Source organism: Lactuca serriola, chromosome 8 (genome assembly GCF_051521515.1).
Source record: "Lactuca serriola cultivar US96UC23 chromosome 8, Lser_US96UC23_V15, whole genome shotgun sequence".
Taxonomy (NCBI): Eukaryota; Viridiplantae; Streptophyta; class Magnoliopsida; order Asterales; family Asteraceae; genus Lactuca; species Lactuca serriola.
This window is the reverse complement of record NC_136415.1, coordinates 23,959,694-23,978,372: the sequence shown is the minus strand read 5'-3', so window position 1 is coordinate 23,978,372 and position 18,679 is coordinate 23,959,694. Positions and strand designations below refer to the sequence as shown.

The window sequence follows — 18,679 nt, the reverse complement described above, 5'->3', positions numbered from 1 at the left end:
CTGTTGAATCAGCAATGGTTTGGCGCAATAGAAAAGCAAAGTTGATTGGTGAATATGCCTTCAAGACCTCTGTGGATATAGACAATGGCAACGAAAGACATGCTATGATCAAAAAGTTTGATCATAAGAGAAAGGCAATGTCTGAAGTAGTTCCATGTTCTGTTCCAAAAGAGTCAATTTGCTTTTATTGCCAAGAGAAGGGGCATTGGTGACGAAGCTGCCCTATTTACCTAAGAGATCTAAGAGATGGGAGAGTCAAAACGTATGGCTCTGCTTTAGGTAAAATCCATTGACTAACTCTTTTAAGCTCCTATTCTAGATTCTTAATACATAATGTGATAAGATTACAATTGATGTTTTGTAGGACCGAAGAAAAGAGAGGAAGCTTAAGGGAAGAAGTGAGCAGAATCTAACCGTGAAGAAATGGATTTCAATCGCATTAGTTGAAGATTAGATTCTTGATCTACTACTTAGAGTTAGAATTAGATTGCTAAGAAATATGTATTAGCATAGTTTTTCAATGAATTGCATTGTAAGGACAAATTTTTCCGCAATAAAATAAATTTTGATTTTATATTATTTATTTATCTTTGCAATGGCATGCATGAAAATTGATGTTTGAGGGTTTCTAATATTAGCAATAATGGATTTGATTCTTAATTATGTTGTTTGTGGAAATGTCGAGAATTTACCAAATAGGGATAGTTTCTCATCGCCCAAGTTTCAATTGGACAGAAACTTGGAATCATGCAACTTGGTGCATGATGAATGAGAAAATTTCATATTTGGAAATTAGACTAATTCATTGACAAAGTGTCAAGTGAAGGACTAGGAGATCGAGTACACAAAGTTGCGTGTTGATCAAGTCCACCATAAGAGTAACAAAGATATTCGTCATGATTTACTAAAGGTTTAGTAGATATGATTATACTTATAAGATTAAGTGTAATTCTGAATTAATTAAAAAAAGTTTAAATCAATAGCAGAACGAATAAGAAGAATCAAGTAGGCAGGAAGATAAAAGTTTCTTCATTCTAAGAAGAAGGGAGAGTACCTTTTATGCTTTATGATAAGTCTTAATGATTAAGAACCATATCTCAATTAATTCTCTAAGTGAGTCTTAGTACAATTGCATGTCTAATAAGAGGAATCAAGAATTGAAGAAATGGTTAAATCAAGAAGTCAATCATACTTCATTCCAAAACAAGTCTTAGAGTTAAGATTGTGAAATTGAGTGATAAGTATTAAGAAGGTTTATAACATTCATCAAATGTGGAAAGTTGTGATGTCTTGGATAAGACAAAGACCAACTAAGACCAATTTATGAAGTGTTTTGATAAAAACTACACTAACTCTTGAATATTTGTTTGTCAAGAAATGTTTATTGACAAGAGAATCTTATGTGTCAAGGAGTCAGTGGGAGTTTTAATGGTCTTGAAAGGTTTCAAGAACAAATCAAAATAAACCTTATCGATCATCACTAGCACACGAGTTGAGGTTTACAACCTATCGTGTTGACACTATTTTGTTTCTGTGCCATTCCAATTGAGTTAATTATGCATATGAGTCCTATGAGTTCTCATTTGAACGCATAAAAGGCAGGCACCTTGATCAATGGAAAGTACATTGATAGGAAAGGGTGAGCTACTTAACTACTTGGAAGACATGGTGGGAAGCTGTGCTACCATAAGGCAAGAAATCAAGATTAAGAAAGTTCGGTCCATATGAGTTTGAATTTGTCGCAAACTTTAGTTTTGAAAAATTTACATGGATAGGAACACATACACCATTAAAATCTAAGTGTCATAAGATTCCCTCCTTCATGAAAATGATTGTGAGGAAATGCTTTCACTAAGAAAGATTTTAAGAAGATAGTGATTGTGAAATTGTATTCTCGAATTTGATTATGGTTACGGTATCCCTTTCCATGATTTGAATTGTGAGGTTTGGCAATTAGTCTGAATCGTTTAGACACACATTTGAGCTATCTAAGGGAAAGGTGTATAAGCTTAAATAAAGGATTATCAAAGCATTAGGTATTAGAAACATGAACTTAAGAAATTCAATAAGTATTGTTTTTCTGAAAGTTAAGCTGTTTCTGAATACATGTCAAAGCTAGTGGGAGCATAAGTGTTATGTTTATAATAATCATCATGATAGTGGGAGCATAAATGTTATGATTGTATGATTATTAAGGCAAGTATTGCAAGTTAGCAATATTAATTATAGAAAAACAAGAGTTACACCTTGCAAAGTCGTAAGGGTTGTAAAATTGTTTTGCTATAATTAAGGGAGAGAATATTATGCTTCATTTCAAATCTAAAGGCTTAGGTTGTGGAATGTTAATAATTTAGTCAAGGAAACATAGTGCGTTCTTAAAAATCCGATTATGATTACAGCATTCCTCTTCATAGTTCGAATTTTGAGAACGTAGCACATAAAATATTATGGCAGAAGATTGATAAAGTATCGAATCTTCGTGTAAGACATTATGCATCGTGTCCCATACGCTTCGGGTATAGGATCGATTACAAATGCTATAATATTTGACCATTCTAAAATTTTCCAAATGTATAGCGCATTTAGAGGGAAAAAGGACAAGAATCAGTTTTGACTAAGACAATTAAACAATTATCAAAGGACAATCCAAAGTTCGCCGAGGATTGGTTGCTTGTGAGTAGTTGGAAGTATAGTATTGGATGGACCATATCGACATTATTATGAATAGATAAGATTCTATTGAGAATGAGTTGTCATATGGTAAGTATGGAAAGGTTTCCATATTGGGAGTTGGATATTGAGAATCGATGTCTAGATTAGAAATTTTGTGCAAAAGGATGTTCAAAGGAATGTACTTTGAGTGAGAGACATCGTATCTAAGGAATTGTCTTGTAACAATCTCCGATAGAGGACTTTGTAATTTCATTGGCAATAGTCATTGTGACTTTTGTGCTATGACATTACGAAAGGATCATTGCATAAAATGTTAGAATCTAGCATATTCCATAAGTGGCAAGAATTTGATATTCTTTCACTTGTGAAAAGGATTGGTAGTTGTGAAATGAGTATGATTGGAAATGTGTTCATTTGATCTATTTCACAAAGTAAGAACCACAGGTAAACATTGTGTGCATGCTAAGAGCATGGGACAAGTGTTGTAATAATTCAAGTAAAAAGTTGATTACCCGAAACAACAAATAATGAGTAATCAATATGGTGATAAATAAAAGGTGTTTTATTTATGCTCAAAGGTTTGAGGCCATATGAGATTAGTATTATTCTTGTGTTTCACTTTGCATATTTTGACTTCCTGAATAATTTAATTGGATTAGAACAGTCAAATTATTCGAACGGGCCACAGTCGTTCATATGTTGGAAGTAGGTATGAATGAAGACTGTCGTGAATTGGTGTGTGGATTGTCTAAAGAGCATTAGACATAAGAAAATGTTTGATGCAACGTTCATGAGTGCTTATGAATATGATTTGAGCATTGGATTAAACCCACGCTCACTTGGATCACTCCATGAATTGTATCACGAGTGATTGGTGAGACGATAACATCTTATATTCTTGAAACCGAGATGTGTGAGTTGTATCTTGCAAATCGGTTGCACATTGATAATATGTAAACGCACCAGTAACTTGGTGTTATAAAACATATTGTTGTGTGTGATTCGGTGAGTAAGTGCAAGCGAGCATTGAATCAAAGTTTATTCGTTCCTTTTATCCAAAGAAGGATAAAAGTGATATCTTTGGGCCCCTCGATGATTTAGTGATGACAAACGTAAATGCTCGGCCGGGCTAGGGCTAATTTGATTTGTTCAATTAGTCTGTCATCATAAATCGGAAGTCGAGAAATAGTACAGAGAGAATGATTAGAAATCATGTCTCATACGATATCTAGAATGGAGGAATATATGATCCCTTATCTAAAGGACACGCGTATCTGATAGGATCAGAGTTGACAGCGGCTTTGGAAAGCTGTGATTGCAGATCAGGATCTGAAGTCATACGCATAATAGTTATTAGACTTATCCAAGTGGGAGACTGTTGGATTAGTGTCTAAGTCCATAACTATTTTGGTATGTACTTGACCCGATGGTGCATGGTCCTTTTGGATTGCCTTCACCAAAGCAACTTGATAGGATGAATTATGGAGAGAAATGATTAAATATGATTTATTAATATATTATGAGAAATATATTAAAGGAGAAATCATATTGTTTAATTAATATTAGTCAAGAATTAATAAGAATTAAGTTTGTGGCTAAAAGAGATTAATTAAACTTAAGGGACTAGAATTGTAATTATAAGATAATTGCAATTGGGCCATGGATTGCCTTATATTATAAGACTGGACGAATTCTATGGGGAAACCCATTGGAAATCGTCCAAGGCATTTAAGGAAAGAAGTCCATGGGTTGCTTAGGGCTTAAGCATCCAAATTAGGGTTTCCTTGTTTGATAACCCTAATAGCCTCACTATATATAGAACCCTTATGCTCCAAAAACGTGGAGAACTAATTGTCTAGGGTTTCCACACGTTTTTGAGAGCCTCCTTCTCTTCTCCTCTTCATCCTCTTGCTCTTGGTGTTTGTGAACCATTAGAGGAGTGACATTTGTGACTCTAAGCTTTCTAAAGTCAATACAAGAAGGATTTGGGATTGTTATTGCTACATAACAATCAAGGTATGATCTAAACCCTAATTATATGTTATATTGATTATCATATGCTAGATCTAGGGTTTATAGTCTTGGATAAATTGCATGTACAATAGAGAAACCTAGATCCAAGCATTAGGGTTTGTATGAGCACATAGAATGTTCTTATAGATAAAACCCATCACATACTACCTTCCACGTCTATCCGTACTTTCCTCAAGTACTGCTTCGACTCCACCAAGTCCCTTCTACTACTACTGTTCTCTTCTACTCTCATCCTAGGCTTGCCCTAGGGTAATCACCAACCCACTATCTGTCACACCCCCGAACCAGACGGCGGAAACGTCCGGGGGCTGTCGTGACTCAATTGAATACCATAACATTGAATATATATGAAACATAACAACATCCGTCACCATGCATTAATATAGTACAACCAGTAGAATTTACATGAAGTACATTGTTTAAACATTACATTCCCAAAAATAAATTGTTCGATTCGTACATCAATAAATTGCAAGCCATCACCGAATATGTTTTCCTTTGGTTCACTGGTTCCCTGAGAATACAAGTATTTTGAAAAACGTCAACATATGAAATGTTGGTGAGTTCATAAGTAGTGTTTGAAATCCAATGTTTGTATTGTTTGAAAACCACCAGAAAATCCGATATTTTCTGAAAAGAAAAGCTTTTGAAAACGTTTGTGAAGATCCATAGGTATGCTTGTTTGTTTCTATACTTGTAAAAAAATTGTTCATTGAAGTTGTATGCATTTCAAATCTGTATGTATTGAAAACCCTAGGAAAACCCGATGTTTTCCTAATTCCTTGAATTCCATGAAGTTACATTGAAACCATTGCATAGCGTGTAGTGTCAGTCCCAGGCGACGTTGGATTATTTTGAGCATGATTAGTTGCTACAAACACGCATTATACAAACGACCAGTTTATAGCTATACTAACGATCCCGTAGGCGTCGTCCGTACTAATCACGTTATCCAACCGCCCTGACTATGTGTAGTCCCACATCCGAAGAGAAAGAGGACACGAAGACCTCGATGACTCCATTAACCGGTTGGGGATAAAAATGTACGAGGGGTCCCCGAACCGCCTCGCATGAAATGTAGACTTTACTAGCAATACCAAAGGACCCTTGGGGACCAGTAGTATACAAGCCATTGAAAGTCCATTTACGTTGTGTCAGATCGGTAAAACCCAACACTTCGTAAAATAAATGTCTTCGGGCCTTAAGATCAGGTCATTGGGCTAGCTAGGCTCAACGAACAAGATTTTACACTTTTGGGGCCCAAAGATGGTGCGTAGACGTCTGTGCACACTCGCATGTATAATGAATTACCAAACGTTATTAGTATGAATTGTAGTGTCGTAGTGTTAGTAGTTGCGGATTTCTATTGGTTCGAGACCGAACCAATTCGTTTAACAACGACTTTTGGTATTGTAATGTATTGTATTTCGTCGATAGTCGCGGTGCCATCATTTGATCAACTTGCATGTATTGAATTAGCCTTGTAATTTTTCTGTTTTCAGCCCCTCATTGTTTGTAAAATTTACTTTTTCACCCCTTTATTTAAATAATTTCCGGTTTGGTCCTTAAATCAATTTTCTTGACATTTTAACACCAAAAATTATTGAAATTAATATTTTTCAGCATATTTTTCATAGAAAACAGTTTAAGTCCCTGAAATTTCAGTTTTCTCGGTTATAACCCTTCTTTTTCGCAATTTTGACAATTTTGGCCCAATTTGTAAATTTTTTGCAACTTTGGTCCTTTTTAAATTTAAAAAGCATTTTAAACCTTTGAAAAGGACTTGGAACACTTATAGTCCACTGTTTTTCAAAAAAACACAGTTTTGGCCCTCCAAAACAGAAAATCTCGCATAATGGGCCTCATTGGGCCGAAAATGTCATTTTTAGCCCATTAAGCTTGAAATTTATGTTTTTAATCCTCTAAATGAGTATATTTCCAGAAATGGTTTTATTGAAACTGTTTTGACACACCTCATCCATCAGAATTCGTGATATGTCAATTTGGGCCCTTAAATTTGGTATTTTTCACATTTTAGGTCCAAAAATTGTGTTTTTAGCCCAAAGAAATTGTTACTAAGCCATTTAGCTATTTTTCTAGAGACACTTTGTATGTAGAAATACATTTGATGCTAAAATCATTTAACATAAGATATATCTAGGTTTTGAGGGGTTTTATGGCTAGATCCAACATTTTAACACACAAAAGCACACATATAAGCATGGAAATCATACAAAGCATACAATACACATGTAGATCTACACATTCACTTGTATTCCCCCCCCCCCCCCACAAAACTCATAAAAACAGAAAATAGGGGGTATGAAGCTCACCTTGGGTGTGGGGGTTCGGTTTTGCAAAGAAAATGGAAGGAAAATGAAGTGATTTTCGGCCTTAGCACCCTTCCTTGGTAGATCTCGAGTTTGGTGACTTCTAAGGTGTATGATCACAAGTTGGAATGGATTTAGAAGAGGTTTTTGATGGAATGAAATAGTTAGATCATGTTTATAAGCAAATACTTACCTAAGATGGTGATTAGCTTGAAGGATTCTCTTGAAAGCCTCTAAAAATCTCGAAATTGTGGAGAGGAAGGAGAGAGTTTCTTGAGTGTTCTTGAGAGAGTTTGTGAGATTTTTGTGAGTGTGTGTGTGTTTGCATATGGCCGAGAGTGAGAGAGGGGAGAGGATAGAAGTGATTTTGAAGTGATGTTGCATGGAAGAATGGGATATAATGCATGGATGTCCAATGGATAAAAATGAGGTGGCATCCAAAGTCAACTTCTCCTCTTATCCTCTTGGATTTGGGCCTTGGGCCGAGAATGGTGGGGGAAAAGAAAAAAAATTGGGCCTTTGCCCCTAAGCCCACTATTAGAGTTAATCTTGGGTATGTTTTAAGTCTAAAGGAATGTGGTAGGATTTTTTTATATTTTTATTGGACTAGTTTAGGTTATTCATGTATCAAGGTTTTTAATTCATTTCATTCTAGGCCCCATATGACCCAAAATGTTGAAATAAATAAATGTGGGTCCAATTAGAGCCCAATTAGGGTTCTAAGCCCATGATAGTCTAATTGGAAGCTTATTGGTCCATTTGGATCAAATAGGGAAGTCCTAGTCCAAAATGGACTTTAACAAGGACTTCTAAGGTCTCCAATTGTTTGATGACTATTTGTAGTACTTGCATGATGTATTTGATTGAAGTTTTTGATTCACATTAGCTTGAATGTATAGATTACATGACACAAAATTTCCAGTTGTGACACTATCCGCCATCAGCTGCATAAGAAGTCCCTGCTTTCTTCCCCTAACTAGCTCGCGAATACTATTACATATTACTCAAACTAGATAATTCTTCAAATGAGAGATCCTACCCTACAACGGTTGGACTCAAACAAGAGCTGCGAAATAGAGCTAGACCTAACCTTCTGAAATTATTTAGTCCTTGCAATATGTAACTTAACATATTCGTTTACTAGTTAGTGAAAGACAATGAGAACTCCTAAAAGCACAAAGCAAGCAACATTCAGGCATTGAGTACACATAATCAAGCATATACTACTCTGGCTATCATACTGACTAATCTATACTAGCATGCAGTTCTCAATAAGCTGGTACACATATAACAGGCACATAAGGTATCCTCCCTAGATCCTTAGCCCTAAACTACCATGCAGTTCTCATAAAGCTGATACACATACATTAGGCACATAAGGCATTCTTCCTAGATCCTTAGTCCTAATATAGCATGCAGTTCTCATAAAGCTGATACTCATATCATAACATAAACTTGTATGGGTAATTTGGGAGTACTTACTTAAGCTCGGCTGATTGCATGCACCACACCCTTTTTCTCTTTTCAAAGTTCTTTTCTTTCTAAAAATTCTTTTTGCTTCTCTAAAACTATTTTCTTTTTAAGTTTTTTTTTTGCTTTTCTAAAACTCTTTTCTATTGAAAACTTTATACCACTTCCTTAGTTTGAGTTCAGACACACTCGGGAGTGCGCCCGAATTCCTCAAACCAAGGCTCTGATACCAACTTGTAACATCCCAGAAATACAGTCTGAAAATTTCGTTTAAAATCAGTAATAAAACCATAGTCATCATACGTCATAGAAAAATCACAACAATGTATCTCGGAATAATATAACAACGATCATGTATATCAGACAAGGTTCTAAATGGCGTGAGGCGTGGTGTGGCAGCAAGGCCAAGCCTCAAGCTTAACGAGCCATGGCGTTTTTCAAGGCGTGATGTAAGGCGGCAATTTTGTATTAATTTAAAATTATATTAACATATAAATATAAATTTATATTAAATATAACTACTTTTTAGAAGTGCTAGATCAATAACTAATAACAAAAAGTTAACAAAAACCACAATACTTATATCTCCGATTTGAAAAGACATAAAAAAGAGCAAAAAACTGTGTCTCAAACGAAAAAACACGTGCCATAACATGTTATGGCGCGCCATATCACGCCTTGCCACGCGCCACGCCTAACAACAACGTTATGAAGCTTTTCGTAACGGCGAAGCCACGCTTCACGCCATGGCGCGCCTTTTAGAACACTGATATCAGAGTATAAACATCCCATGCTTAACAAATGGTGTGTGCACTGCAATCTCCCCAAGCTCCTCTTTAGAAAAACTAAGTACCTGAAACCAAAACTGAAAACTGTAAGCACGAAGCTTAGTGAGCTCCCCCAAACTACCACATACCATACAATAACATAAAAACACATATTGGGCCTTGCCCACTGCATCAGACCAAAATCCAGAAACTGCATTGGACCGAAGTCCGGAACTAACCAGGGCCTTGCCCTCTGCATCGGACCGCAGTCCGGAAACTGCATCAGACCGAAGTCCGGAACTGACTAGGACCCCGTCCCCTGCATCGGACCGAAGTCCGGAAACTGACTGAACATAGCATAAGCATATCAACTAGCATGAACACATACACTGCATACTGCATCGGACTAGAGTCTTGAACACATAACACAAAACATGCTTGAATCACAAAGACATCAAGCACTCTAACTACTGCATCAGATCGAGGTTTGAAACTAACTGAACATAGCATAACATAATCATAGCATATAATATGAACACATATACTGCATACTGCATCGGACCATAGTCCGGAACACATAACTCATACCATGTCTCACAAAGACACCAAGCATACTGAACTACTGCATCGGACTGTAGTCCGGAACTACTGCTAACTAAACGGGTCGGCATTGTGGCCGTAGACCCGTTCCTACCGGAAGGAAACTCACCTCACACTACTGAAGTCCCGCAGACTCAATCCCACACTGCTGAAGTCCCGCAGACTCGACCCCAGCTGCTAAATGACGATTTCCCGGTCTGTCAACATCAAAATAACACCCAATTAATAATTGGGTCCCACTATATAACTATAATTACATACTTTGGATAATTACTACATTACCCCAAGCTTGGCTTACCCAAGCCCAAGGTCCAATCCATAGGCCCAAAATTAACTAGGGATCAAAGCCCAACATATGGCCCAATTTTCCAAATTGGGCCCAAACCTCTACATGGACTTCCCTTAAGGCCCAATTGTCCAGTCCAGTCCAACATGTCTCATTCTAAAGGCCCAATATCATACAACCATCTTGGCCTAAACTATGGCCCAATTTTCCAAATTAGGCCCAATCCTCCATATGGGCCTTACCCTAAAGCCCAACTAATTACTCTAGTCCATTTAATTATTCTTGGATGGCCCATTAATAAACCAATTACCAAAGCCCAATGGAAAGGCCCAACTCACGGCCCAAGTGACATTAAGGTTTCACATAAAATGACGATTAAGGTTAAGTGTTTCTTACTTAACCCATTAAGGACTTAATCTATTAAGTCCTTTACTCTACTAGATAAATGATATGGTGAAATTGGGCTTAATCCACAATCCAATCTCAATGGCCCAAAAGTGGGTCCAATAAATCTAAGGCCCAATTACTCACAATTAGGGTTTTCTAAACCCTAATTAGGGTTTCCACTCAAACATGGACCAATAGGCCTAAAATTAATCTTTAAGCCCATTAGGGTTTTCGATAGGTCCATTAGGGTTTCAAGCACCCCAAACGAGTCAACACAACGAGGCAACGCACACCGCCACTCGGCACAGCGGTGGGTGGCGGCAACCACAACCTCACGGTGGTAGTTAGGGTTTTCTTTTTATTATTCTAATCTCTAATTACAAATTACAAAGCTAAACCCCAATAATCACGCACACACACACTAATACAACACCTATACACGACAATCTAGTGGCGGTAGGTGGCGGTTGCGCGATGACAGCCACCATGGCCGGCTGCCTTGGTGGGTCTTCATGACTCCTACTCGAAATAAGCTCATAGATACGAACGCAACAGCCCTTCGGGGTAGTGGACATTGACCGGAGCAGCAAGAACAAGCCCTACGGGCGGCGGCGGTCGCGACTGCGGTGCCACCCCGGGGCAATGGAGAAGGAGAGTTGAGACCTCACTAAAGCCAACAACAGCAACGGAAAAAGGGCCTTGTTCGATCTTCGTTGACGTCAACAGAAGCACACGACGTTGATGGCAAAAACAGTCGCAACAACAGCTGTGGCGATGGCGCTCGACGGCAAGGCTGCGGGCAAAAGGGACGGAGGATGAACTCATCTCTTCAGCGGCGGAACTATCGGCCTTACGAAGGCGGAGGAAGGATGGCAGCGACGTTCATCGATTTCCAGCGAGGCTAGGAGGTAACGGTTGATAGGGAAAGAGTGTAAGTGGCGGCTGGAGGTTCCCTTAGGCTTAGGGTTTGATAACCGACGATGCTAAGGTTATATACCTGGTGCTACAAAACACTATGCCATAACGACATAAACAGTCCCTCCCCTCAGAATTATTTGCGATTTTGCTCCCATAATTACAATCCTGGTCCCTCCTTCCTTCTTTTCTTTCAAAATAAGTTCATATTTTACACTTTTAACCCTGCCTTCCGAAATCTTTACAAATTGAATCCAAAACTTACATTTAAGCCCTAATCCCATAAATTTCTTTCATAATAGATCCCTACATTACCAATAAACCCTTCAGCCTTCAAATCTTTTCAATTTAATCCCGAACTTACTCTTTTAATCTCCGACTTCTAAAATTCTTCACAAATTAGCCCGAGATTCACATTTACTAATTTATTTAAATAAACGGGGCGTTACAAGGTCTTACAGAGTTATAGCGTCGAGTGGCTAATATGTTGTATGTGGTATTTGAGGAACTCACTAAGTTTCGTGGTTACCGTGTTATGTGTTATGTGTTTCAGGATCGCGTGAAGGCACCGGCTTGATTGTACACACATCGGAGACAGAGTTAGATTTGAGTGGATCCTGGAGTTTTGATATATATATATATATACATACAATTTTTTTGGATATGAGATTTAATGATTTGAAATTATGACATTTTGTGATTTTATAATTGTGATAAATGTGTTTTTAAATTGAAAAATTTGGTTTGAAAATTTATGGTGTTACAATGGCAGTCACGGAACCAAGTTCAAGAACTGTTGGTAATAATTTTGTTATTTTGTGGTGTTACTGACTAAGCAAAGTTGTTTTGGGATTGTTTTCGCTATTATCGGAAGATATTGCTTATAATCAACATAGATTGCTTGATAATGAAGATTTAATGTTCTTGTATGGTGAGTTGGTAAACTACACTCTGCTTTATATTAATAAAATTTTATATGGGAATAGTCGTTCATTGGTTGATTTCCCCAATCTACCTAAGTTAAACCATAGTTTGTTAAATATAGGTTCGAATAAAGGTGACAATGGGTCGATCTGGGTTGGGTTCCGGTTCAACCCATTTAATAATTGGGTTGAAAATTTCAACCCAACCCAACCTGTTTATTTAAATGGGTTGATATTTCCAACCCAACCCAACCTTTTAGATAAATGGGTTGTCATTGGATTAACCTGTTTATGTAGTTCCCGACCCAACCTATTAAATAAATGGGTTAAACTTGGGTTAACCCATTTAAAATCAATTAAATAAATTATATAATTAAATATTATATCAATTAAATTATAAAACGTAAATAAAACTTCATAATTATGACAAAAGCACACAATCCAAATTCATAAATACAAATAAATTGTTCAAATAACATTAAAAATATTTAGTTTCACAGTGATTTTGGAAACTGACTAGTATTATCGGCGCTAAAAAAGGATGGAAATTAGGATTGGATTTTATTAAACATAGATAATAATAATGCAACATTATAATTTACAAATTAATACTTTGATTAATACATGATAATATTCAAATAATATTAAATTATATATATATATATATATATATATATATATATATATATATATATATATATATATATATATATGTTCAAATGTTTCTAGCAACTATTGTGTGCATGAATGCACCAATAGGAATTTAGGAATAATTAAATAATTAAAAATTATGATAAGGGTAATTATGTAGCTTTAGCATGATAATTAAAATAAAATCCCTTAATTCATGGAAATTACCATAAAAATCTATTTGGCCAATTTTTTAACCCTAGCCTCTCCTATATACATATTCTATTTCTACTTCCACCCATTTTCTTATTGACGTTGTCGACGATGTGAATTGGGGGAAAAGGACTTCGATCCTCGTCTGGTCGAGAAGGAGAAGATGAACAAAGGTGACAAGGCTGCTCGGGCAGCTCTACGCTTCTTCTTCCTCGGGAGGGATATGCGAGGGTGAGGGACCAGAAGGGGAGAAGCCTATCTCCTGTGAACCATCTTGAGTTTCTTTCTCGTTGTTGGCGGTGGGAAAACGAAGGGACAAAAATATCAGCGACCGACAACGGTGGAGGAGGTGTTCAAGGTGGCCAATAAGTAAGTAGAATGGGGGCTGCTCCGGCAGCCTCCCTGTTGCTTCTGTTTACTTTTTTTTTTTTTTACTGAAATCAATGGAGTTTTGGTGGGTTTTGGGTTTGATTTTTGACAGGAAATGAACAAGGAAAAACGAAATGTGATGAGACTACTTCTTTTTTGACAGGAAAATGAAAGAATGAAAGAATGGTTTTTATGATCAAATGCAAATTTTTGTAGATCAATTTGGTGATACGTTGGGTTTTTGTAAATATTTAATTTTTTCAGAAATTCGAGACACCATTCTTTGATGGCAGAGAACTTGTAGTTGGAAGTATTGATGATTCAGTCTATTTTTATGATGTTTACGATTCAATCTTATTAACCATCAATGGTTAGAAGAATGGTATGCATCTTGTTTGATAGACTTTCTTCCTGAGACCTTGTTTACCTTTTTTATAATATTTTTGTTTATTTCATTATACTGTAAGCTGCTATTAAGTACAAATTCTATAAGAATACTCAAAACCATCTACAAGAATGGTTTATTCTGTAACAATATTATTGTTGTATTCTTATAGAATTGTAGTTAATTAGTTATATGTTTAATGTGCAGTTGTTACAAATGTATAACTACAAAATATTTGGCAACGAATTTGTGATAGAAATGGCTTGAAGAATGGCTTGAAGACCTGATGGGATAGACTCCTTGTATAAATCATTCTCATGCAATACAATTCTGACAGAATGCTAATCTCACAAAATGTCAATCTCATAGAATGCTAGCATATTTTGAAGTGGCTTAGAGGTTAAACATACACAAGACGTCTAGAAACGAAACAAGAAAGTGAATGAGGATTCTTTCAAGAATGACAATATTTTTTTTGCAAGAGATTTCAAGAATGAATGTAGTTTATGTTCATAGTTGTATTCTTTAAGAATGAATGTAAGTACTTATTCTAAACTATTAAACTTCGTCTTATATAAAAGTTGTATTCATTAAAAATTATTGGTTGTGATAATATGTGTTTACAGTATTATGTTCAAAGATTCCGACAAAATTACAGAATATCATTATAACAAAATAACATTCAGATAGCATAAAATCGTTTATGTTTACATATTACGTTTGAAATTGAATTAATTTGAAAAAAATCAGATTTTTTAAATCAAAATCATTAATTATCCCATAAATCTCGATTTTTCCTTTTTTAAATTTGTCTCAATTGACTAAAATGCCCTTATACTGAAATTTGTGTGATTATATAGTACATGTTACTCTATTGTACTATCATAGACCCTCAGATCATGACATTTGATTCTATTTCAGCCGATGGTCCATATCTATGCATTTTGGCACACAATATATATATATATATATATATATATATATATATATATATACTAAAGTTAAATGGGTTGACGGGTTCATAATTTTTACCCAACCCAACCTATTTAATTAAATGGGTTAAACGGGTTGACCCATTTAAGTTAAATGGGTTGAAAATCTCAACCCAGGTCGCTAATTTTGGGTTGGGTTCGGTTTGGGTTGGCAGGTTGGGTCGAGTTTTGCCAGCTCTAGGTTTGAATAGGTTAATTGCTGCAGAGCGGACATACAATGTCGAAGAAGAAATAATGATTTTCAATGAGTTATACAGCGGTTTAAATGTGCAACATAAAGAAGTTTATACTATTATAAATAATGGTTTAATTGAGAAGACAGGAGGCTTTTTTTCATATCTGGTTGTGGAGGGACATGCAAAACATATATGTGGAGAACAATTATTGCTTCTATTCAATTGCATGGAAAGATTGTTTTATCAGTCGTGTCGTCTAGCATTGCTTCTTTGTCATTACCTGGTGGTCGTATAACGCACTCCAAGTTTAATATTCCTATTGATATTGATAAAGACTCAGCTTGTGGTATCGATATCGGTTCAGATGTTGTAGAGTTGATTAGTATCATTGAGCTGATTATTTGGGACGAAGCTCCATTACAACATCGTTATTCTTTTGAAGTTGTTGATCGTGTATTTCATGATATATGTCGTTATTATGTTCCTGGATCTGAAAACAAAGTGTTTGGAGGGAAAGTGGTAGCTCTTGGGGTGATTTTCGTCAAATTTTGCCTGTTATTCAACATGGAACGCGTTTTGATGTCGTTTCCTCTTGTATAAACAAATCAATAGGTCTATGGAATTCATGTTGTTTTTTTGTTTTGACAACTAACATGCGTTTGTATAATCAAACCATTACTGGCGCCAAACTTATACAAATGCGTGAATTTTGTAAATGGCTTCTTGGTATGGGTGTCGGTCGGCTTCCTACGTGTACAGTTGAAGGTGATGACGATGCTACATGGATTGCTATAGTTGATGATCTTCTTATTCCTATTGTTGATAATCCTATTGATGTTGTTACATCCCTTGTATTCCCTGATATTTTTAGTAGAGTTAACGACATCTCTTACATAAAGGAACGATGCATCCGCCCGAAAAATGATGATGTTGACATGATCAATTTACATGTGCTTTGTAATATGTCTGGTGACATGCATGAAATGTTAAGTGCTGATGAGATTTGTGAAGTACTGATAACTTTGCCAAATTGGAAATTATGTATCCTTTAGAATTTCTTAACACGTTGCGGTTTTCAGGAATTCCAAACCACAAGTTAAACTTAAAGGTTGGTGTACCGATCATTTTGTTACGTAACTTAAATTTGCAAAGAGGTTTGTGCAGCGGGACTATGTTGGTTATCATACAAATTAGTCGGAGGGTTTTGGAGGCTGTGATTATTATCGGTACTCATATTGGAGAGAAAGTATTAATTGGGAGGATTGATATGACTGCAATGGATACAACATGGCCTTTTAGATTTAAAAGAAGACAATTTCCTGTCAAAGTTTGCTTCACTATGACAATTAACAAAAGTCAAGGGCAAACGTTTAATCATGTATGTGAATTCTTGGTGAAACCTGTTTTTTCACATGGTCAGCTTTACGTGACAACGTCTCGTGTAACCCCTCGTGTTGATCTTCACTTTTATATTGACAACAACGGAAAGTGTGGTAACAATATGACAAAGAATGTTGTTTACAAATAAGTTTTCTTTAATTTACCATTACATGGAATAAACAGCGTTGAATGAGTGGATTGCAAATGCCATGTAGGTATCATCCTGTTCATCAATGCATAACTGCATGGAGAGGCTTATTTCTGAAGAGGTACAAATTTTATTTTTTCTTTTCAGAAAAATAATCATGTAATGGTTTGTTCATTCTTTCATTTTTTTAATAAAAAATTATCATATATTATATTTGATTTATTAAAAAACTATAATTTTTGAAGGAAATATGTTATGCATTATTTACTACCTTCAAGAATTCGGTGGTAAATTAACAAGTACAATCGCTTTAATACTTTCAATAGGGCTAATAATGTAATTTACTTATTTTTTTTATTTATTTATTAATTTTTTTATTGATTTAGGTTTTTTATACTTAACGTTTTACCCTAATTGATATCGTCTATCTCCGTTGAGTATATCCGACTTATGTGTGATTAATTTCATCATTCCTATTTCTACGCTAATAACCTCCATTGATCGCCAACTCCACTTCTCTTCTCATGTTTCAAGTTATTCGATTATTGAGGGTCTTCAACCTCTTGTTAATCACTATTGGCATCTGGTGGTTACTTAAAATGCATATTCTCTTTCAGTCATCAGTAAACGTACTTCCCCCTCTTTTTTGATTTCATAGTATAAAGAATTTGTGCGTGCAAGGTTAGTCTTATATTATTCTTGCTGTTGAAGTATGTAATAATCGATCAATGTCCACACTCGTGTTGTTATATATCGAATTTCTGATTAATTTATTTATTAGTAATTTGGATTTATGTTGGATATGAATCGTTTAATTGCAATATGTTATGGATATGTACAAAGGAAGACATGAAGATCAGTTCCAATTATCTGTTCATAAGTGATTTGAGGCCTAACATTACTGATAAGTTGCAAGAACATGTGACGGTCACACGTATGTGGACAACATACAACCCTTCAACAGATCATGTTTTATCTTTATATCTACTTCTTGGTGATGAAAATGTAAGTTTATCTCATGAACTATTCTTGACTTTACAGTCTACAAATTTGGTATGTTATGATATTACTTCCATTTTATAGGGATCTTCTATTCATGTAAGCATTGCAAGTTCATTCATGACCAAGTTTAATAATGTTATACAAGAGGGATGTGTTTATAGGATATATAAATTCCCAGTTTTACCTTGTCAATCATTATATCGGCTAGTACGTAAGGACATCTTTATTAAATTTCTTACTGATACGTCAATTGTTGCTTCCCACTTGCCATCAACAATCTTTCAGTGTTATGTATTTGAGTTATTTCCGTTCAGTGTGCTTGGTTCGCGTGTTGGTGACGACAAATATCTTACAGGTTCATATTTTTTTATTACTTTTGTTATTAAATTGTAATATCTTTAGTAACTTTTATTATATTGTAGATGTTATCGGGAATCTTTGTGAGTGGGGTTCTCTTGAGGAAACAGCACGACCATCTAACTCAAGTAAAGTTGCATTACGAAAAATTGTTCTCTCTGATGAAAGGTACATTATCAAAATTTGTATATATTCAATAATTTACTATGTTACATCTTTGGTTGATGTTTATAACTAATTTTATGTGCTACAATGATATGAAAGTGAGTATAACGTTATGGGGGAAGTTGGCCAAGAAGTACACTGATGGACATATCAAAAGTTTCAAGGAGATGAAAATTGTACTCATTGTAACGTCTTGCAAAGTTGTATTATTCAGGGGTGTATTTTATTTATTATAAATAACATCTTAATTATGTTTATGTGTAGCATATATATTAATTCTTTATATTTTTTACTATTGTAGGTGTTCCAAGTTTGAGAACTACAGTTGGATTTGAATTGTATTTAGTCTTCCAATAGACATTGTTGCTACATGCAAATCAAAGTAACTGTGTTATTATATTTATTATGTGTCAATATATTTTAAGACATGTATAGATTCACCTTACTTTTTTTTTTATGTTGTCGGATTATAGTCAA

General features: G+C 35.4%; 1 protein-coding gene across 1 annotated transcript; it reads left to right on the top strand.

Moving 5' to 3' along the window:
• The first annotated feature begins 15,342 nt into the window (after window positions 1–15,342).
• LOC145066719 (uncharacterized) lies at window positions 15,343–15,750 on the top strand. The gene has a single exon (XM_079013995.1). The coding sequence runs from the start codon at window positions 15,343–15,345 to the stop codon at window positions 15,748–15,750; it is 408 nt and encodes a 135-aa protein (XP_078870121.1).
• The last annotated feature ends 2,929 nt before the right edge of the window (window positions 15,751–18,679 follow it).